The 24032-nt window shown below is 37.7% G+C and overlaps 1 protein-coding gene across 1 annotated transcript; it reads left to right on the plus strand.

The window, feature by feature from the left end:
* On the plus strand, positions 7088-15192 carry LOC109232378 (translation initiation factor IF-2). The gene is made up of 8 exons (XM_019398117.1): positions 7088-7275; positions 9166-9216; positions 9784-9907; positions 10264-10333; positions 12365-12698; positions 12802-13863; positions 13983-14132; positions 14455-15192. Exons 2-8 carry the CDS (start codon positions 9190-9192, stop codon positions 14887-14889), a joined length of 2202 nt encoding a protein of 733 aa, XP_019253662.1. The 5' UTR covers positions 7088-7275; positions 9166-9189; the 3' UTR covers positions 14890-15192.

A 24032-nucleotide genomic window follows, 5' to 3' on the forward strand; every position in this document is an offset into this window, starting at 1 on the left:
AGGGGCCACCGAACATTTTACGATATAGGTTGCCTTGATTTAAACAGTAGCGAGCAGCCTTTTTCGAAGTGCATGGGCTTTTTTCTTGTCATCAGGGACGGTTCCATACTGCAAAAAAGCAACAATCTCGTTCCTCCAATCCCACGTTAAATTGTTAAAATTTACCTCATTTTTATCAGGGTCGAGAGCTGAATGAAATAAATGAATAACCGAAGCATTTGCATCGCTTGCCACGTCAGCCGCAGATGCGAGATTAGCTAAAGCGTCTGCTTCAAGATTTTCATCCCTTGGTATTTGTGTAACTTTCCAGGTTTGAAATTGCTTTATTAACTCCCGTACCTTTTCTAAATATTGCTGCATCCTTGCTTCCCTGGCTGTATAAGTCCCCAGCATTTGATTAACCACGAGTTGTGAATCGCTTTTGATTATAATCTGATTTATGCCAAGTTCTCGTACCAATTCTAAACCTGCAATCACAGCCTCATACTCTGCCTCATTGTTACTTATAAAATGACATTTAATAGCTTGCCGTATGGTTTCACCTGTAGGTGGTACCAAAATAATCCCTAAACCTGCTCCTTTTATATTAGATGAACCATCGGCGAATAAAGTCCAAGTTCCTGGATTAGCTCCATTAAGCATCTGTAATTCTTTTTGTGGTTCTAATTGCATCCCCTGGCTAAAATCAGCCACGAAATCAGCTAACACTTGTGATTTTATAGCAGTTCTAGGTTGGTATGTGATTTCATATTCACTTAACTCTATAGCCCATTTGGCCAACCTACCTGATAACTCATGCTTATGTAATATATTGCGTAAAGGGTAGGCAGTTACTATAGCAATTGGATGAAAGTAAGGTCTTAATTTCCTAGATGCCATGATTAATGTAAGTGCAAGCTTTTCTAATTGAGGATACCGCGTTTCCGCATCTAACAGAGATTTACTAACATAATAGATAGGGGATTGTTTACCTTGTTCTTCTCGAACCAAAACAGCACTTACCGCTACTTCTGAAACAACAAGGTAAATGAGCAGTCCCCAACCTTTGGTTTTGCTAGCAAAGGTGGATTTGATAAGTATGCTTTCAAATCCCTGAGTGCCTGTTGACATTCCTCATTCCATTCGAAATGATCCTGCTTTTTAAGGGCTGAGAAGAATTTAAAACATTTCTCTGATGATTTAGAAATGAATCTTCCCAAGGCTGCAATCCTCCCAGTTAATCTTTGAACTTCTTTCTTGCTCGAAAGTATATCAGGGATTTCCTCAATGGCCTTAATCTCATGAATAGAACCAATTTTTAGCAATTTTTGGACTTCTTCTTGAATCACCTGATTCTTGAAAGTTCCTTGCTTTCTTTTCTTTTGCTTGAGTTTCATATCCGGGCTAAGATTGGCTCCTATATACACTTTTCTCTCTGGACAGTGTATAAATAAAACCACAGCCTCCAGCTCTTCTATCGTCGTTTTGATGTTTTCATTTTCTTCCGGTTCTTGAATGGAATCGGGCCTTGAATCTACATCTGTTTGCTCTTGTTTAGTTGAGGTTGACGCTATGTTATCCTCAACTGTGTTCTGTAATTGCTATTTTTCTTCACCCTTCGTACTTGAATTTGCCACGGAGTTGATGCTCCTGGATGTCTGTTGATCTCCCATGATTTGACAGATTCCCCATGGCGCTGGGAATTTAATGACTTGATGCAAGGTTGAAGGAACAACATCCATTTCGTGGATCCATGGTCTCTCAAGAATCATATTGTAAGCCATCTCCATGTCTACTACTTGGAACTTTGTATCTTTGACGACTCCTTTAGCGAATGTGGTGAGTGTTACCTCTCCTTTCGTGACGACGCTGGAATTATCAAACCCAGATAGAGTATGTGCCTTTGGGATTACTTTATCTTCAGCTTGCATCTCACGTAATACTCTTAATAGAATAATGTTTACGGAACTGCCTGGATCAATAAAAACTCGTTTCACATTAGTATCGTATACAATTAAAGATATTACCAGTACATCGTTATGAGGGGTTAACACGCCATCTGCATCTGCGTCATTGAATGTAATGTTGTCTTCCTCTAAAACATGCCGCACCCGTTTCCCTTGGGTAATTGTTACTTTGGAAATTTTGTTAGCTGCAGTATATGATATACCATTGATGTCTTTGCCCCCACTTATAACGTTGACAGTTCTTTTGGGGGAAGGTGGTTTTGGATGCTCCGGTCTATTCTTCATGTAAGCTTGCTTGCCTTTCTCACTGAAAAACTCAGTAAGATATCCTTGTTTTAATAAGTGATCAACTTCGCTCTGTAAAAATCTGCAATATGTTGTTTTATGTCCGTGGTCGTTATGAAACTCGCACCAATGATCAGGATTGCGCCTATTTGGATTTGATCTCATCTCCTTTGGCCATCGAAACTTATCTCCCATGCTTCTCAAAACAGCTACGAGCTCGGAGGTGCTGACATTGAAGTCGTAACCACTGAACCTCGCTTTTAAATTTCGATCATCATCTCGTGACTCATGGTTGTTTCGCTCGTTCCTAAATCTTGATGAAGAACCTGATTCTCTGTTTCTAGATTTATGATCGTACCTTTGGTGATCTTGCTTTGACCGTGAGTCTTTTCCCATAGGTCCCATATAAGGCTTGTACCTATTTTTACCGGATCTTTTTTCGGACTCTGCACGTCTCGAACTTACCTTTTCTTCTTTTTGAAATCGTGGAACAGTATCTTCCTCAATCCTCAGCTTCGTGCTATACCTGTTATAAATATCATTCCACATTGTAGCGGGGAATTCTCGAAGGCTTTCCTTGAGTTTCCTCGTAGCTTCCGAGCTTTTTTCATTCAAATTATTTGTGAAAGCTATAGCCGCCCAGTTGTCAGGTACACGTGGCAATGTCATTCTTTCACGTTGAAATCTGTCCACGAATTCCCTAAGTAGTTTTGAGTCCCCTTGCTTGATTTTGAAAATATCCTCCATTCTTTTCTCTACTTTTTGAGCTCCCGAGTGTGCTTTGATAAAAGAATCTGCAAGCTCAGCAAAAGAATTTATAGAATTTTCGGGTAAAAGAGAATACCATGTTAGCGCTCCTTTGGTGAGTGTTTCACCAATTTTTTTGACTAATACTGATTCAATCTCCTGCTTAGTCAAATTATTGCCTTTTATGGCCGTTGTGAATGCAGTCACGTGGTCTCGTGGGTCTGTCGTTCCATCATATTTTGGAATATCAGGTATTTTGAACTTTTTTGAAATTGGAAGGGGAGCAGCACTTGGCTTCCAGGGTTGTTGCGAATATCTATCCATATCTACCCCTTTGATTATAGGTGGCACCCCGGGTATCTGCTATGTGCGCTCACTTTGCTCCTTGAGCTGTTTCTGCAAGGTTAGTACTAAATTTTGTAAATCGGAATTAAATACATTACCTGGTTCTCTCTCCTGTGATTCGCTGGGAGTTCCTCCACCGCCTGAGTTAACAAGCCCAGAACGAGGGTTTTCCAAAGTGTTGTTATTTGGGGTAGGTGTGGGTGTTGCAACAGGTAACTGATTAACAAGTGCCTCAACGACTTTATTGACCTGAGCAGCAATTAATTTCTACAAAGCCTCATCAACAGCTTCAGCATTTTCAAATTGAGCATGCTCGTTTATTTGAGACCCATCAGGAGTACCCTCACGAGATTGTCGTGGTGAGCCGCGTGGAGTAGGAACTTGAGCGTTAATATTCTGTGGATCTCCCTGATTTTGTTGATTCATCTGGTTTCCTTGAGTGTTATCATTGTTGTTCGACATAGTTGATGCGACAAGGAAAGTTAAGCGAAGAGAAAATAGATTATCAGATTTCCGGTAACGGAACCAATTTGTTTAACCAAAAAATGGGATTTTAGTCAAAGCTAGAATTTAGAAGAACTCGGTTTACTGATAATCAAGAAAATGAATGAAAAGAAGTAATTCTGGATAGCAAGATGATAATCAAGAGAAACAAATAAATCAATGTCTATTCCAATAGTATTTCCTGTCCTTACAACTGATCATACATCTCCTTTTTATAGATACCTTTGGAAATATACGTTTTTCTCATAATGAGGCTATTATGAGTAATTAAAGACATTGAATGTTACGTTACACAATCATCACATTTAAAACATATTCTCTAACGTATTCAGCATTTAATACCCATGAAATGCCGTATCTGTATTCTTTTCCATTGTCAGATTCATTCCTTCTGATTCTCGGACATAAATGACTTAAATAGGTACGGGCGCCGAGTTATTTGTCTGATTGCCCGTGCCTCTTCCTCTTTCTTTGCTCGAACCTGTTGCACCTCATGACTCTTGGCTAATTGTAATTCTTTGACCATTTGACCAATCCACGTGTCTTGACACGTCACCTTTATATATAAATATAATTTTTCCCAATACAGTCGGTAAATAAGTGTTGGAATGATGCCAAATAGTATTGACTAATGGAGCAAAGCCAGGGTGACTAGTCCACATAGTTTCAAAGCGGAATAATTTCTTAGGATGGCTAGTCGCCTTACTAAGGTTTAATAGAATTGGACAGTGGTCCGAATATGTACGTGGAAGGTGAATTACAGAAGAGTCTTGAAATAGCTGGAGCCAGTCAGAGTTAGCCAGGTATCTGTCTAACCGTTCCATAATTAGGGTGTTCCGAAATTTTCTATTATTGGTCCAGGTGAAACGTGAGCCAGTAAAGCCTAGATCATGCATTCCAAGAGAATGAATACAGTCCAAAAACCCAATTACTCTATTAATATTAACAGGGTTTCCTCCAAATTTTTCGGAGGCACTGGCTACTTCATTAAAGTCACCACAGAGAAGCCACGGTCGAGGATAGGACGTATTAAAATATTTTAAATTTTCCCAAAGATGAAGTCTGCTAGCTAAAGAGGTGCTTGCATAAATAACAGATATAGTCCAAGGCGGGGATGAGGGGATTACCTGTACTGTTGCATGAAGTTCTTGATTTGTGGCAACTAGGGGGTCAACGGTAACTTCCTCACTTTCCCATAATAGAACCATGCCACCAGAGTAGCCGTCTGCACGAGCTTGCAGGATGCCGGTGAATCCAAGTTCGTCCTTAAGTGATTCATGCTCATTAAGTTTTGTTTCTGTCAAGGCTAAAATAGAAGGGTTATTCCATGATAATATATCTTTGATATTGCGGATAAAATTTGGGTTAGCCGCCCCACGGCAATTCCAGAGTAGAACTTTCATTTGATTAATTGAAGGAATTGTGGAGCTGCCTCCCGGTGTCATTGATATTGTTGAGCAGTTGATTGATGGGATGAAACTGAGGCTGGCTTGTTGTCGAAATTATTTGATGATTGTGGTATGAAACAATTTGCTCTTGATGTTCCAAGGGATACGGGTTGGGGTAAGGAAGTGTGGCCTGTGGTGGTGGGAACATCTGAGGGTAGTAAGTCATATTGGGAGCCAAGAGGGGGTACTGATAAATGGTGTAATGATGGATAGTGGGTGGGTATGCTGTTTCCTGATCTGAATCGTCGTCCTCCTCTATCTGGTAGTAACGATGACGTTGATAGTGGCGAGGAGGACGCTGTGTATCTGCGTTGTATTATATAGGACAAGTTTTTGAAGATATAATCTCTTTTCATTTAATATTTACTCATAATTGAGGTATTTGTAGTTTTCAAGAACAATTAATATTAAGGATAAAATAGAAAAAATATTTAATTTAGTTTTGAACTTTTAAAACGATAATTAATTTGAGATAGCTTTTTTTTTTTTAGAAATTACGACAAATAATGCGGGAGTAGCAAAATAACAATACAAAAAGGAAGGTAATAGCATTAATCATAACCGTTGGTTATTGCCAACGACACCACTCGAATTATAAAACTAATTTTTTTTGTTCAAGAGGCCACCGTTTAAGCTTCTGAAATGTACGTATTTTTTGTATTTGTGAAGAAATTACGAGAATAAAAGTAGTATCTTATTACTAGCCAATATAGGAAGTTGATGCATACTACTATAACATAAGAATTAAAAAAAAAGGGACAAACTTAAACAAATTTTTGAGCAATTACCTTAATTCCCGTCCCCGCATATTATCAATTTTGTCACAAGAGTTATTCAAATATAAAAGTGTGTGCAACATTTAACAACTTAAAGATAATATATTTAACGATGTGCAATAAAGATTTACAAATGATTATCCAATTTAGAGCTTGTCATTCAGAAGTGGAATTGCATTCTTATATATCTGCTGAATTTCTCTTTTAAGAAAATCCCAATTTCTTAAACCCAAGAAAATTAATTTATTTGATAAGTAAGCCCAAATATATTTATTGTAAAGTGTAGAAGTTGGTCGTGCAATTCTTTATTGTTTATAATTTTCATTTTTAGAAACGTTTTCTAAATATATTTTCTAAAAAAAGTGCCTTGATGTGCTTTTCAAAAGTAACTTTAGGAACACTCACAAAATTTCTTTCTTGAAATTTTTTATTACAACAACCACAAATTCAGTGTATTCCCATAAATGGATACGAGAAAGGTAATGTGTATGCAGATCTTGCCCCTACCTTATTTGAAAATAGAAAGATTGTTTCTAATAGACCCTCGGCTCAAGGAACCGTGGAGATAAAACAAAAAATTTTATTACGAAAAAAGGGCAAAACGAAAAACAACAATAACAACTCATTGTAACCCACAAATAAAATTTGGAAAGGATAGTGTGTACGCAGTCTTAAGGTAAAGAACGTTGTTTCGTGTACATTCGGGCTCAAGCAAAGTATAGCATTAATGATGTGTCTAGAAATGTCTCTTGCTTTTTTAATTTTAAATAAATGCATAATTATAATCTATATGTAGTCTTCAATTAAATTGGTTAAAATTGGATAAACGAAGAACGATTCCTGAAACTTTTTTAGAAGACAAGTGCCTTTGAGGCGTTTTAAAAAAAAAGTTTGTCTAAGAGAACTTATAAAATTTCTTAAAAGCACAATTAATAAAACCTTTTTGTTTCTTTCCTTCAAAACGGCGTGACAATTAATTCTTACCCTAACAAAAAAGAAAAAAAATATGAAAATAAAAAATATGAACTGAAAATCCTTTTTCTACCAGTAAGCCTCTTCTCTTCTCCCTCTCTGGTCTCGCACCCTCAACACAGAAAGACACACACACACAAACACAGAAAAAAAACCCCATTAAACTCTTGGTGGGTGCTTTCAAAAATTTGATATTTTCACACCATAAAATTTTCACCTCATTATCAGATCCAAGCTGCTATTTTTTACCAGGTCATTCAACTCAAGCTCTTTTTTCCCCCTTCTACTTCATTATTTATCAAGATTATAGTTTGACCTGTTTAAAGGCTCTCTTTTACATGTACCATCTTTCTTTTTTGATATGTTGGAAGCTGTAAAGGGTTTAAAAGTATCTGAATTTTATCTTTTCAATCTAAAGTTTTCATAAAAGTGTGAACTTTTTCAGTTTGTATATGTATCTATACTTGCGTTTATATGTGAAAGGACTCGAATAGAGTGGAATATATATAGAATATTCATATAGCCAGACACCACTTGTTTCGGATTGAGACGTAGTTGATTGATAAAATTATGCAATGCAAAAATCTTCCTAAGAATGTGAATTTCTTCAGTTTGTATATGTAGCTAGCTTTTATATGTACATGGGCTCGAATAGAGAGGAATCGATATAGAGTGTATATGTAGGGAATCTTCACTAGTTTCAGATAGAGACGTAGTTAATTGATTGCTAAGGGGTCATTGCCTTGGGAAGAGGGCTGTTATGGATTTAGAGAGAAATTTGAGGGTATGCAATTATCTTCTATTTTTAGCTCAGGGTTTTGGTCATTATGTGGATTTGCAGTACTGTATTCTATTGCCTATCCGTATCACCTGCTATATAATATCCATGGAGGTTCTCTTTTGTTTACCATCTTTGTCTTTTGATATGTCGGAAGGTGCAAAGGTTTTTAAAGTATCTGAAATTTATTTTTTAAATCCAAATTTTCATAAAAATGCGAGCTTTTTCAGTTTGTATATGTAACTGTACTTGCTTTTTTATGTAAATGGACTCGAATAGAACGGAATGGATATAGAGTATTAATATAGCCAAACCTCACTAGTTTTGAGATTGATACTGTAGTTGATTACTTCCTTGGGAAAGAGGGCTGTTGTGGATTTAGAGAGAAATTTGAGGATATGCAATATCTTCTATTTTTAGCTCAGGGCTTTGATCATACTGTTGATTTGCATTACTGTATTCTATTGCTTATCCATACCATCTTTATAATATCCATAAAGTCCTCTCTTTTTTTTTTTTTAAACCATTCTTTGTCTATATTCCCAGAGTATGGGTAAGGCTGTGTATATCCTACCCTTTCCCCACTTGTGGGAATCCACTAGGTTTGTTGTTGTTGTTGTTGTACCATCTTTGTCTGTTGATTTATTGGCAGCTGCAAAGGGTTTAAAGCCACCAGATATTTGCTTTTTCAATGCAAAGTTTTAATAAAAATGTGATTTTTCCAGTTTATATATGTAAACATGCTTGCTGTTATATGCAAGTGAACTCGATAGAGGTGTATGCATTTATTTTCTTTTAAGATAGATTCCACTCTTGCTTTAGCATATATGTACCTATATAATTCTGGTAATAGGCTCTATTTTTCGTATACTGCCTTTCCTCGTTGATATATTGGAAGCTGAAAAGCAACTAAAATCTGTCTTTTTAATGCAAAGTTTTCATAAAAATGTGGACTTTCTAATTTTATACATGTAACTGAACTTTTTAGTGAAGGGAAGTTTGATAAGAGTCACTCCTTGGGAGGGAATTTTGTGGGATTTGCCTGACATTTCGCGGTATACCTTTATTTTCCGTTTTAGCTCAGGGTTTTGGTCTTATTGATTTGCATTAACGTATTCTATTGTTTTAGTGAACCCCTTTAGCTATCTTAAGAGACAAATTATGGATAGACAATGTAGTATTGGAATGAATTGGACCCAAATAGAACAGAGTAGTTTCAGATGATTTTTATAGCCGAATGGTGTCTTTCTTTTGAGGTGAATTCTGTACATGCTTTAGCCTTTTCTCTAAAGTCACTGAGCAGTGGTGATTTAGACTAGCACGGCTTCCAATTTTACCTTTCCTTTTTGTTTCATTATCTACAGGTTTGGAGGTTTTAATACATATGAATGGCGTGGAGGGTGGCAGGGAAAAAGGTGCGTTTTTAGGCCTCTTCTTTTGGGCTCGATTGAAATTCACTTGATCACTGAACTTTCGAATAGTCTATTAGCTTTCATGCTTGAACTTCATGGACATCGACTTCTAGAACATTTCCATCAGCATAAATGGGAAGGTTGTATGTTTAGGTGCTTAACAGCTTAATCCTCGTAAGTTTTATTAGCTTGCCTATGAGAACTGTCTGGTGCAAAGTATTGTTTTGCTCGTATGAGAACTTTTATCTATAGTTTTTGGATACCAGTCTTATATAAAATTAGAGAGTATAGTTTCTCGAAGAAAGATGTGAACTGCATTGACCAAATGAATTCCCTAAAAGATATGCGCTTCATTGACCAAATAGACTTGGTTAATTACTTTTATTGAAACCGTACCACTCCTTATTATCTGATTTGAATCCTTCAAAACCTCTCGTGGCTGCCAATACACGAATCTATCCACCCTGCCCAAATATTATGTCTTCTACTATTCCATTGTTGTGACTCCCTCTTTATACTGCAAAGTTAGTATAGTTTCGAGGTAGTCTTTTTATATGGAATTTTCTGCAGGGTACCTTAATTAGTCTTACAAAGGAACTGGCAGTAAGATCCAGGCATGCTCCAGCGTCAGTTTCCAAAACCGACCTTGAAGAGGCGCAGAGAAAAATTCCAGTTTTGTTTGGACAACTACAAGGTCTGTGCATTTGTATTTCTTCAAGTACAAAGCCTGCATTTATTTCAGTTGTTTATATTAACTATTGTGCTTAACTTATCTTCCTTTTTATAGTTAATTTGGTGATTTTCTAACTCAGATGAGTTGTTTGACTTGTAAAAGTTCTGTTTTTTTTTTCTTTTCTTTTTCCCCGCTTCTTGAAAATCAGTAAATGTTTTAGTTTTACTATGACCGCTTATTTGTGCTACATCTGGTTGAAATGCATCCGAGTTTCTAAAGAAACTTTGGCTACCTTTTCGCAGAGCTGAAATTAAAGGTTGAGAACATAGCTTTCGAGATCTTAGACATGTCTTATATCTTTTTTGTTTATACTGCAGGATGCTTCCGGAATGCAGATCAATGGAAGTCAAACTACGGCAACCTCCTAACATGCAGATCTTCAATAAGGTAAAGTCACAACTTTACTTTAACTTTCCAAGGGATTTTTCTGGTTAGTTAATATATAAAAGCAAGCGACATCTTTCTGAGGATTTGTTGTCCTCTAAGAAATATGAATATAGGCAATTAAATTCACTAAATAAAAATCTTGAGTCTTGTCGCAAATTGGGTAATGTCTAATGATAAGCTACGTAACACTCAACTGGTTTACAATGCAAAAAAATCTCTTTTCAATAAACATTGTGGAGGCAAGTGCTGGTGTTGGAAGATTCTATCTTTATGTTGTATTTGTTATAAATCGAGTACAGTATGTCTCCTTAGAGGAAGCGTACCGTCTGCAGCAGCCCGACTCGAATTACTGGTCGTCGTTTGTTTCCCATAAGAAACGTTAGGAAAACCCGTTTTCTCTACGCTCATAATGATGTATTTATTGGTTATAAGTAGGGTTTAGGAGGAGGACTAATTAATGGGCTTATGAGTCATCTAGCATCCCTTATGGGTGGATTCGACCCAATAATATTTTCCTACAGTATTCAATTGCGACAGAAAGTAGCTAGAATTGCACTCTTCCAAAGAGCTTTACCTTCGCAGTTTCTGTCAAAATGAGGGTACAGCACTCTCCACAGACTAAAGAACTTGAGTCCCTTAGCAGTTCAAAATGGATCAGAAATAACATTTTTGATTCTCATAATTAACATGCTGTCTGTTGGTATGTAAAAAGTGCTTTCCAGACGTAAAAGGTTTCCAATATTTCCTGTTGAAGGAAATCCCTTAGAAGAGAATGATCTTTCAACCATTTCACTACAATTGCTGGTCTCTTGAACTCTTTTCTTTACTGTGTGGTTGAGAAGGGGAGGATTATGCTATGTGAAAGATAGTTGGAGTGAAAGAGACCATAATCTCTTCTGTAGGAAGGGAAGAAGAAAGGAGAGAGGAAATATTTGAATGAGTTGAAGCGGGGCATGTATAAAATAACCCATAGAAAATTCATTAAGGGATAGCTAACAGCAGAATAGATACCTTCCCATGTAGAATAGCAAACGATATTATATACTTGAAGCATGCACAAATTTTGATTTCTTCAGAAGTTTTAGTCAGCAGATTTCATTAGTAATCTACGTTAAGCAGCCTATGATCATGACGATGTGCAGACTAGTGTAAGGTTTATTTGACCTCCAAATACTGGTCCTGGTACAGATGATTGGAACAAAGTCCATTTTCCCTGCCTTATTGTGGGTTGGTATTGCTGCTAATCTGCAAAATATAAATATATATTTTATTCACAAGCCTAAGATATGGAAGCAGATAATAATATTAAATAAATTTAATGGGAGAAAAAGAACTGTTTTTAATGTGGTGATTCATGGAATTGCTCGAGTCAGATACCTAACAAGCGTAATACATAGACTTGGTTGACTATGATCCCCAAATATAGAATATTATTCTGACCGGCCCTATCCTTAAGGCCCTGTTTAGTTCCTTATTTCCTTTTAGAATAAAAAGTCGAATACTTTGTCTGTCGATCAACAAAGATACCTATGCCACATCTCAATTTAGGTTCAAGTTACACCTGGCAATTGTTGATTGGCACAAGATTGTTGATGTTATACCTTAACTAAACAAGGGTATTTGGTTAAAGTTTGATAAATGTTCGTTGTGACTTGTACCCAAATTAACTGAAGTTTTGCATGGCATTTGTGTTGTCGTGTTCTTTTCAGATTAGTGATTTGCCATGGTTAAGTAAAAAGTTTGGCAGAACTGAATGGGAATAATTTAATAGTCGAGTTGCTAATCAGTGGTGAGCTGTTATCTTTTCCATGAAGTTAATTGCACTTCTTTTATAGCACTCCATAGACAGGAAGGACAATTTTGCGCCGTGGTTTTTCTCTTTGAGAGTGAATCTAAACGTTGAAAGGCGAAATTTAAGATCATAGGCAGCATGATAAAGATAAGTTAAGATTATGGGCAGCCTGAAAAAACTAACAGTGTTACCTTTTGGTTGATGTAATAGAGATAATATAATTTGTTCTTTTCCTCTAGGTATTTTCATGCCAGTCTAGAAGCACTGGCTTGGAAAAAAGAACCCGAAGCTTTGGGTTTGAAGATACAGAAGAAAGGGAAATTCAAGAAAAGGACAAAGGATTCCTCGCCACCTGTTGAAGCTCCTTATGTGCCTCCCAAACTAAAAAGAGCTGCTAACTCCTCCTTATCAGATAAAACTGTAGAGATATTCGAAGGTATGACAATTGTTGAGCTCGCCAAGCGTTGTGGAGAGTCGATATCTGTCTTGCAGGATATCCTTATAAATGTAGGGGAGAAAGTTGACTCAGAATATGATCCTCTTGGCATCGACATTGCCGAGCTCGTTGCGATGGTAAAACCTTTATTTTTTGTTAGGTTGAATCTAACTCTTGCTTTCCAATTTGATTAAAGTGTCTGAACTTCTAAGCATAAATGTTTACTTGTTTCCTTTGCAGGAAATTGGAGTAAATGTTAGGAGGCTGCATTCAAACGAAGGTGCTGAAGTCTTGCCACGTCCGCCAGTGGTTACAGTGATGGGTCATGTTGACCACGGTAAAACATCCCTTTTAGACGCTCTACGTCTCACATCTGTGGCTGCTAAGGAAGCTGGAGGCATAACTCAGCATTTGGGTGCGTTTGTTGTTGGAATGCCTTCTGGGGCATCGATCACGTTCCTTGACACTCCTGGTCATGCGGCATTTAGTGCTATGCGACAAAGAGGTGCAGCGGTCACTGACATTGTTGTTTTGGTAGTTGCTGCTGATGACGGCGTTATGCCACAAACGCTGGAAGCGATGTCCCATGCAAAAGCAGCTGATGTTCCCATTGTTGTTGCCGTTAATAAATGTGACAAACCGGCAGCAAATCCTGAAAGAGTGAAGATCCAGCTCGCAACAGAAGGGTTGGCTCTCGAAGAGATGGGTGGAGATGTTCAGGTTGTTGAAGTCTCTGCTGTAACTAAAATCGGGTTGGATAAGCTGGAGGAGGCATTGCTTCTCCAGGCTGAGTTAATGGATCTGAAGTCACGTGTAGATGGACCCGCCCAAGCTTATGTGGTCGAAGCAAGGGTTGATAGGGGACGGGGTCCATTGGCTACTGCAATAGTGAAAGCTGGAACCCTTGTCTGTGGTCAGCATGTTGTCGTAGGTACTGAGTGGGGAAAGATCAGGGCTATCAGGGATATGCTAGGAAAATCAACCGATAGGGCTAGACCGGCTATGCCTGTGGAGATCGAAGGACTCAAGGGGCTTCCGATGGCCGGTGATGACATTACCGTCGTCCACTCTGAGGAAAGGGCAAGGATGCTTAGTGAAGGGAGGAAAAAGAAATTTGAAAAAGATAGACTTAGGAAGATGCAAGCGGAAAAATCAGGAGCTTTAATAGCAGAAGCTAATTCAGAAGACGAAGAAGGAGAAGAGAAGCCAAAGAGGGTTGAAATGACAATGATAGTAAAAGCAGATGTTCAAGGAACTGTTCAAGCCGTTACAGATGCATTGAAGAGTTTGGATAGTCCTCAGGTCAGACAAATGCTGTTTATATATATTTGATCAACTCTGTTTTAGTGTTCATGGGCATTGATTCATACTCTTCAGGGAAACTTCAGTTTCAAAATTGTGAAAATTTATCCTTCTAATAGGTTTTCGTGAACATTGTCCATGGAGGAGTGGGGTCTATTTCTGAGTCTGACGTGGATCTAGCACAAGCTTGTGGGGCATTTATTGTCGGATTTAACATACGAAATCCACCTAGTTCAATAAGTCAAGCAGCAACTCAAGCTGGCGTTAAGGTACTTATTCTGGTTTATACAAAATGTAGTCATCATTTCTCACTTGAATGCTGCAAACATGGGAATATTCTGAATGGTCCTGTTGCATGCTGGAATTTAATTTAAAAGTTTTATAAGAGTAAAATAAAACGAAAATGGTTCCCCGTTGCTGGTGGGAGGTAGAGGTATCCCGTGGAATTAGTCGGATCGAGGTGCGCGTAAGCTGGCCCAGACAATACGGTTATCCAAAAAAACAAAAAAAAAAGGAATGGTCCCCTTACTTTATTAAAAAAATAAAATGGAAATGGCATTTTATGCTCACAGTAATTGTGATTGGTTGCAGATAAAACTCCATCGTGTGATCTATCATCTTTTAGAGGATATTGGCAATTCTATTGTTGAAAAAGCCCCCGGGACATTTGAGACACAGGTTGCGGGAGAGGCACAGGTACTGAGCATATTTGAGATTAAAGGAAGGAGCAAAGCGAAGGGAGAGGACGTTAAGATAGCTGGTTGTCGTGTGATGGATGGCCGACTCACCAGATCATCGACAATGAGGCTTCTTAGAAGTGGTGAGGTTGTTTTCGAAGGATGTTGTGCATCGCTGAAGCGTGAGAAGCAGGATGTCGAAGCAGTTGGAAAGGGGAATGAATGTGGACTTGTGATTCAAAATTGGGTTGACTTTAAGGTTGGAGATGTCATCCAATGCTTGGAACAAGTCAACAGAAAACCCAAATTTATTTCATCGCAAAGCGGCGCTGTCAGAATAGAATGTTGATAGAATTTTCACTAAGAAATGAGTAACTTTCTTTGACAATGTAGGTTATCTATCTCTGTTTTTTTGAGTCCAAAACCTAGGCCTTATTGTTCTATTTATTCTTGAGTAGATGTGAAACAATTTTACTGTATAAAACCCTAAAGTAAACCCTTTACACTGAACAACAACAATTATACAGTGTATGTTCATTTTTACCTAGAGAGAGCAAATCCTTTCTTTGGAGTTGAACATAATAAATGTTGTATGCTACAGCTATACAAAACAATTTTGGTATTACATACAGGACACTATGAACTACTAATATTTCCTTTCTTGTCTCTTTTCTGTCTTCTTGAGCTGAGGGTCTTGCAGAAACAACCTCTCTACTCCCCGGAGTAGAGGTAAGGTTTGTGTACTCACTACCCTCCCCATACCCCACTTATAGGATTTCACTGGATTGTTGTTGTTATTGTTGTGATGATTCCTTTCTTATTTGTCTCTTTGTCAACTGCTATAAACCTTAAAAAGTTCGTTCGTTGTGTAAATAATATCACGTACACTATACTCGAATGCTTGAAACCTTAAAGTTGAGTTCTGACAATAGCCTGATACTGATTCCGGCATAGAGGACATTATGAACTAATGATTCCTTTCTTATTTGTCTCCTTGTCAAACTGCTATAAACCTTAAAAAGCTTATTCTTTGTGTAAATAATATCACATACACTATGCTCGAATGCTTGAAATCTTAAAAGTTGAGTCGTGACAATAGGTTAATATTGCTTGCACAAAATTTGGCTACGAGTAGGGGTGGCAAATGGGTGGGTTGGGCTGAATTTGGGCGGGTCAAGATGGGTTAGGCCAATAAATGGGTCATTACCCAACCCAGCTCAAAGTGTACTTGGGCTAAGATGGGATGGGTCAAGATGGGCTAAACAATGGATCATAACCCAACCCGCCCAACTTGACCCATAATTTAGAAACATGCTCATCTTGCATAAAAAAAACCTTTTACCTTAAAATGTGTAAGTTGAAAAAAAATTTGGGGGAGGGGGTAGGGGTGGGGTGGGGGTNAATTTTGGCAATACTTCTAGATTTATCATCTTTCGCAATGTTTTAAAGTTTACGTGACCTAAACGCGAATGCCATAAAGTGTTTGACTCAAGCAAGTAAGAAGAAGCATTCACTTTATTGATAGGAACTGCTATTACATTTAGCTTAAAAAGGCCCTCATTCAGGTAACCTTTTCCTACATACAAATCGTTCTTACTTAGTACAACACTATTAGAAACAAAAATACATTTGAATCCATTCTTGACAAGAAGTGAGGTAGACACAAGATTCTTGCGAATTTCTGGAACATGGAGGACTTGGTTTAGAGTCACTATTTTTCCCGACGTCATCTTCAACGCAATCTTGCCAACTCCTTCAATTTTGGCCGTAGATGAATTTCCCATGAAGATTGTCTCGTCGGAACCTGCGGGGGCATAAGAAGAAAATAACTCCTTGTTAGCACAAACATGGCGGGTGGCTCCAGAATCTATCCACCATTCTTTCGGATTTCCTACCAAGTTGCATTCAGACAACATGGCACACAAGTCTTCCATTTCATCTTCAACCATGTTGGCTTGATTCTTTTCTTCTTATCATTCTTTGGCGCACGACAATCCACCGCCTTATGCCCAGATTTTCCACAGTTGTGGCAATTACCCTTGAATTTCTTCTTACTTGGGTAATTCTTTGGTCCAGAAGCTTTCTTCCTCTTCTTATTTTGTGGTGCCTCCTCAACAATGTTTGCCCCCATTATTGTCGAGTGTCCACGTGACTTCTTTTCAGCATTTTTGTTGTCCTCTTCTATCCTCAAACGAACAATCAAGTCTTCTAGTGTCATTTCCTTCCGTTTGTGTTTAAGATAGTTCTTAAAATCCTTCCACAGCGGAGGTAACTTCTCAATGAAAGCAGCGACTTTAAAGGCCTCATTTATGACCATACCTTCAATAACAAATTCATTATTAATAATAAGATAAACCTTATTAATAAAATTATTGATTTGGGTCATACCTTCAGCAAGGAGATCATGTACAATGACTTGTAGTTCTTGGACTTGAGTTATGACCGACCTAGTGTCAATCATCTCGAAATCCAAGAACCTTGCAGCCACGAACTTCTTAAGTCCGGCATCCTCAGTCTTGTATTTCTTCTCAAGCGCATTCCATAACGCTTTTGAAGTTTCCATGATACTATAGACATTGTACAAGCCATCTTCCAAACAACTCAAAATGTAATTTTTGCACAGGAAATCAGAATGTTTTCATGCTTCAGTTACAACAAGTCGTTCATCATCCGGAGAATTTTCAGCCATGACCGGAGGATCCTCCTTGATGAAACGTTGCAAACTCAACGTAGTAAGATAGAAGAGCATCTTCATTTGCTAGCGTTTGAAGTCAATACCGGAAAACTTTCCGGGTTTTTCTGCCGGTGCCATAGCATGAGCACGAGTAGAACGGCTTGACGAGGCAGTAACAGTAGCTCCCGTTCCCACAACATTTCCATTAGTTTGGTTTTCGTTCGTCATCTTTTCTGTAGAGTTGGAAACACAACAAAACTTTGTTAAATCAGTGAAGTTTTGATATCTTCAAACTGAATACCAAACCAAACATACAACACGTAACAATGGTGAAGTTTTTATATACTTCAAACCCGTACGTTTATAATTCCGGTAAAGTTTTTATATACTTTAAACCGGACAGAACAATTATTGGAGTAGAAAGCACGAAGGCTTTAGTCTCCAAAACAGTATACAAAATATGAATAACAGTTTAATATATGTTTCAACACAGAAACGTTAGTTTAAAATTCCTTAAGCTTGTAAGTGCTACTGTGTTAAAACACAAATTCGAAAAAAAAAACTGTTAGAAAAATAAAAGAAACTGAAAAAACAGAAGAGTTTAAGAAATATTCCGAGTCCACAATTTGCTTGTGTGTCCTTAAGGAATTTTAACCCCCTCACACGTGCCAAGGTAATGGATTAAATCCTCCCAGGATAAAACGGAATAAACCTTCTTGCAACAGTGGCAATACAAACTGCAGGATACCAACGAACTTAAAGAACGGAGCAAAATCACACTTACGAATTTGAGAGAGAGAGACTGCGAATTAGAATGCAGTATATTCAGAAAGAAAGAAGTTCTGGAGTATTTTTCGTGTGTAAAAAATGGAGCCTTGCCTCAGAATTTATAGGCAATTATCAGAAGAGGTGTCTGGAAAAGGTGCCTTTTCAGAAGAATACGCTGCCTGCCGCGGTTCTACTGCGGTCGCGACAGAACCGCGGTCAGAGGGGNAAAAAAAACAAAAAATTAAAAATACAAAAAAAAAGTAAAATTTTTTTTTGAGAGGGGGCAGGGTGGGGTGAGTGAGTGGTGCAGAAAAAAAAATAGAAAATTGAAAATACAAAAAAAAATAAAAAATTGGGGCAACTAAATAAATTTCTATATAAGTTGGGTTGAGATACCTTTTTGTTTTGGGTGAGTTTCATGGGTTGTATTTGGGCTGCTTAATGGGTCAGAATGGGCTATAAAATATAATGGGTTAATTTGGGCTCAACCCAAATTGATTCATGAGCTAAAATGTTTGTAACCCAACTCATTAATCTCTGGGCGGGTTAGATGAGTTTGGGCTCAAATTGCCACCCCTAGCTACGAGCACTAGGAAAAAGTTGGAGTTGTGACAATAGGTTGATACTGCTTGCACAAAATTTTACATACGCTGCTATTCAGTACTAGGAAAAAGTTGAATTGTGACAATAGGTGATACTGCTTGCATAAAGTTTTGCGTACGCTACCAGTCAGCACTAGGAATAAGTTAAGTTGTGGCAATAGGCTGATACTGCATGCACAAAATTTTGCGTATGCTAACAGTCGGTACTAGGAATAAGTTGAATTGTAATAATAGACTAATACTGCTCGCACAAAAATTTGCGTACGCTACACGTCAGCACGAGAAATCATTGTATGAATATATTGTGCAATTTAAATACACATGAATGACACAGCTTGAAACAATTGACAAAAACCAAGTTGCTCTGCTGTCCTTGGAAATCTATATATTTTCCAAACAAGAAAACCAAACTGACGCGTAGATGAGTCGATATCTCAGCATTTTGGTAATATATATTTTGGAATATGCTGGAAAATCAATCAAGTAGGACTCTTCATGATTGAGTGTTGGGACCCCCCCTTTCCCACGAGCTAAATAGATGAGTTAATATAACTTCATAAGGAGCACTACTCACAAAATTAAGGGTGTTTTTGGTATGAAGATGTTTTCCTATTTTTTCATGTTTGATTAATTTTTATGTTAATTAATCATAAAAATTTATATGAAAGACATATGTTATCCATCTATCAATTTGCGGCAACACCTTGTGAGTGAAAATATACTTACTCACACCAGATGTTTACATTGCACTGCACTGAGTAATTTAATCATATTAGTCACATATTAAAGTGATCAAAAATTTATAAGCGCGACACATATATTATATTTATTTGCACGGTATAAAGATGAGTGCGAGCAAGTTCTTTTTGTGTATCGAAGTAAGTATTTTCCCAGCTAACAGTTGTGTGAATATCCTGTCTATCTTATGGTATCTGATTCTTTGATAAACCATAAAACCACCATTGCTTTTAGGAGAATTTATTTACTTAAAGCAAACAAAGATTTTAACTTCTCTCACTCTCTTTCTTAAGGCTTCTCCCTTATAGAAAAAGACAAATTTATGCCATCCAAGAGTAGAAAGTAATAAAATAATATAAAGTTGTAGTGGTTAATATTTGTCGGAAAAAAGTAACAATGATAGTAACGAAACTTCCCAAGTGAACACTTTTTGCCATATTGTACGAGTTTCCAGTAAATATATTCAACTTTTTGTGAGCATTACTGTGTTAAAACACAAAATCAGAAAAAAAAAAATGTTAGAAGAATTAAAGAAATCTGGAAGATAGTAGAGAATCAGAAATATTCCGAGTCCACAAGTTTCTTGTGTGTCCTTAAGGAATTTTAACCCCCTCACAAGTTGCCTAGGTAATGGATTAAATCCTCCCAGGATAAAACGAAATAAACCTTCCTGCAACAGTGGCAATACAAACTGCAGGATCCCAACGAACTCAAAGAACGGAGCAAAATCACACTTACGAATTGGAGAGAGAGAGACTGCGAATTAGGATGCAGTATATTCAAAAAGAAAGAAGTTCTAGAGTGTTTTTCGTGTGTAGAAAATGGAGCCTTGCCTCAAAATTTATAGGCAATTATCAGAAGAGGTGTCTGGAAAAGGTGCCTTTTCAGAAGAATACGCTGCCTGCCGCGGTTCTACCGCGGTCAGAGAGGCTCTCTGAATCTGCCTGCCGCGATTCTACCGCGGTTACGGCAGAACCGCGGCCAGAGAGTCCCTCTGAATCTTCAGCAGGGTTCTGGCGTATTTGCAGTGATTTGGCATTTAATTAATTATTAAATAACTAAATAAATTTTGTCCAAAAATAATCTTATCGATCGATCATTCGCGGTTCTACCGCGGTCAGAGAGGCTCTCTGAATCTGCCTGCCGCGGTTCTACCGCGGTTACGGCAGAACCGCGGCCAGAGAGTCCCTCTGAATCTTCAGCAGGGTTCTGGCGTATTTTCAGCAGTGATTTGGTATTTAATTAATTATTAAATAACTAAATAAATTTTGTCCAAAAATAATCTTATCGATCATTTGACAAATCCAAATCCAAAGCCGAAGCCGAGCGAGCGACGACGACAGCGCGAGGGTTCATTCTCTTTCAACTCCTTTTAAGAGCTTTAAGAAGCGATTCTATATATAAACACACAAATGTGATTGTCCCTCACCAATGAGGGACAAAGTGCAAGACAAAAGTTCACTTCTTCAAATTTTCATTTTTCCCTCCATTTTATTTCCCTCCATTTCCAATTCACACTTCTTCTACTTTAAAGCCCAATGGCTTAAAGTCCAACAATCCCCCACATGAATGGGAATGGCTGTATCAAGAAAGATCATAGATGAAAGCTGTGTGATTTGCAAGTAAGGATTAATTGCATCTGGATAAGTATGTTTCCCTTTGAACTTTCCGTAGTGAACATATGTCGGATATACTCGGTCAATCGGTAGATTTGATATCTTTGAACCGTCGAACTTTAGTGTATACCTAGACAACCATATGTCACACAATCAACCCTTAACCGTCTTTTAGTTCTCATTGTTGTGTTCGTTTCAGCCATGAACACCGCCTGGTCTCATAAGTGCGTAGAGAATTGGCCTTACAGAATTCTCATTGAAGCGGCTTCCACTTCACACTTACATAGGTGATTCCTAAACGTGTAATCCTTTAGATTGACACTATTTGATAACTACCACATCAAACTTAGGTAATCATTAAAGAACGTGTAAAGTTTTATCCTTGTTACTGAACATTGTCTTCATCACGAGAAGGGACCAAAGATTTTACTTTGACAATGTTGAACCGGTCAATCACAACTTTGTTTGAGCTCCTTGAACCTAGATCTCGGAACATCCAAAATTCTAGGTAGAGTTACCGCCATGTTGACTTGTCCTCGGCCATAGTCCCATTCCCTTAGATGATTTCTCAACTCCCTCTCTAGTTAAGCCTTTTGTAAGCGGATCCGCCACATTATCCTTTGATCTTACATAATCAATAGTGATAGTTCCACTAGAAAGTAGTTGTCTAACGGTGTTATGTCTTCGTCATATATGACGAGACTTTCCGTTATACATAACGCTCCCTGCCCGTCCTATTGCAGCCTCACTATCGCAATGTATGCAAATAGGAGCCAAAGGTTTTGGCCAGAACGGAATGTCTTCTAAAAAATTCTGAAGCCATTCAGCTTCTTCACCGGCTTTATCCAAAGCTATAAACTCTGATTCCATTGTAGAGCGAGCTATGCACGTTTGTTTGGAAGACTTCCAAGATACTGCTCCTCCACCAACAGTAAAAACATATCCACTTGTGGACTTTGTTTCTGTTGAGCCGGTTATCCAATTTGCATCACTATATCCTTCGATAACCGCAGGATATTTATTGTAGTGTAAAGCGTAGTCTTGGGTATATTCCAAATATCTCAGAACTCGTTTCATTGCTACCCAGTGATGTTTGTTGGGATTACTTGTGAATCGACTAAGTTTATTTATCGCACAAGCTATATCAGGTTGTGTACAGTTCATGATGTACATTAAGCTTCCCAACACACGAGCATACTCCAATTGAGACGTACTTTCACCTTTATTCTTTATAAGATGATGATTTAAGTCACTTGGAGTTCTTGCACTTCTAAATTCCAAATGTTTGAATTTTTCAAGTACCATTTTCACGTAATGTGATTGAGACAAAGCTAGACCCTGAGGAGTCCTCTTGATTTTAATTCCTAGAATTACATCGGCAACTCCTAAGTCTTTCATATCAAACTTACTAGCAAGCATGCGCTTAGTAGCTTGAGTGTCGGCAATGTCTTTGCTCATTATTAGCATATCATCAACATATAAGCAAACAATGACTATATGATTAGGAACGTTCTTAATGTAAACACATTTATCACATTCATTAATCTTAAAGCCATTTGACAACATTGTTTGGTCAAATTTCGCATGCCATTGCTTGGGTGCTTGTTTTAGTCCATAAAGAGACTTAACAAGACGACACACCTTCTTTTCTTTTCCCGGAACCACAAACCCTTCAGGTTGGTCCATGTAGATTTCTTCCTCTAAATCACCATTTAAGAAGGCTGTTTTTACATCCATTTGATTGATTTGAAGATCATACAAGGCGGCTAACGCTATTAGCATCCGAATGGATGTAATTCTTGTTACCGGCGAGTATGTGTCAAAATAGTCAAGACCTTCTCGCTGTCTAAATCCTTTGACAACAGGTCTTGCCTTGTATTTGTCAATAGTACCATCGTCTTTCATTTTCTTCTTGAAAATCCATTTAGAACCCAATGTTTTATTACCTGGAGGAAGGTCAACCAATTCCCATGTATGGTTGCTCAATATGGATTCTAGTACACTATTGACCGCTTCTTTCCAATATTGTGCTTCTGATGAAGACATTGCTTCCTTGAAGGTATGAGGTTCATTTTCTAACAGAAAAGTCAGAAAATCTGGACCGAATGAAGTAGATGTCCGTTGACGTTTACTTCTTCTCGGATTTTCCTCATTAGGCATACCCTCTGTTATTTCCTCCCGAGGTCATTTTGACTTTTGGTATGTCACTTCACTTTCCTTTTTATACGGATAAATAGTTTCAAAGAATTCAGCATTATCTGATTCTATTATCGTATTAACGTGAATCTCCGAATTTTCTGACTTATGAACCAGAAAACGATATGCCTTGCTATTGGTTACATATCCAATAAATACACAATCAACCGTTTTTGGACCTATCTTAACCCTTTTAGGTTTAGGAACTTGTACCTTAGCTAGACACCCCCACACTTTGAAGTATTTCAAGCTGGGCTTCCTTCCTTTCCACTTTTCATAAGGAATGGACTGTGTTTTACTATGAGGTACACGGTTGATTATTCGGTTAGCTGTAAGTATAGCTTCCCCCCACAAGTTTTGTGGTAAGCCAGAACTTATCAGCAACGCATTCATCATCTCCTTCAATGTTCGATTCTTTCTCTCCGCAATTCCGTTAGATTGTGGAGAGTAAGGGGCAGTTGTTTGGTGAATAATGCCATTTTCCAAACATATTTCTTCAAAAGGAGATTCATATTCGCCACCCCTATCACTTCTTATCATTTTGATCTTTTTGTTTAGTTGTGTTTCAACTTCACTCTTGTATTGCTTGAAAGCATCAATTGCCTCATCTTTACTATTAAGTAAATAAACATAGCAATATCTCGTGCTATCGTCAATAAAAGTAATAAAATACTTTTTTCCACCGCGAGATGGTGTTGACTTCATGTCACAAATATCTGTGTGAATTAAGTCTAAAGGACTTGAATTCCTTTCAACGGACTTATAAGGATGCTTAGCATACTTTGATTCCACACATATTTGACATTTGGAATTAATGCAATCAAATTTTGGCAGTACTTCTAAATTTATCATCTTTCGCAATGTTTTGAAGTTGACGTGTCCTAAACGCGAATGCCAT

Source organism: Nicotiana attenuata, chromosome 9 (assembly GCF_001879085.1).
Source record: "Nicotiana attenuata strain UT chromosome 9, NIATTr2, whole genome shotgun sequence".
NCBI classification, from domain to species: domain Eukaryota; kingdom Viridiplantae; phylum Streptophyta; class Magnoliopsida; order Solanales; family Solanaceae; genus Nicotiana; species Nicotiana attenuata.

Excerpts from the sequence above, each read along its gene's own strand:
- LOC109232378 (XM_019398117.1), top strand. The coding sequence starts at position 9,190 with ATGGCGTGGAGGGTGGCAGGGAAAAAG. Across the intron at positions 10,334-12,364 it reads ACATGCAGATCTTCAATAAG|GTATTTTCATGCCAGTCTAG; the intron begins GTAAAGTCACAA and ends CTTTTCCTCTAG. Across the intron at positions 12,699-12,801 it reads TTGCCGAGCTCGTTGCGATG|GAAATTGGAGTAAATGTTAG; the intron begins GTAAAACCTTTA and ends TTTCCTTTGCAG.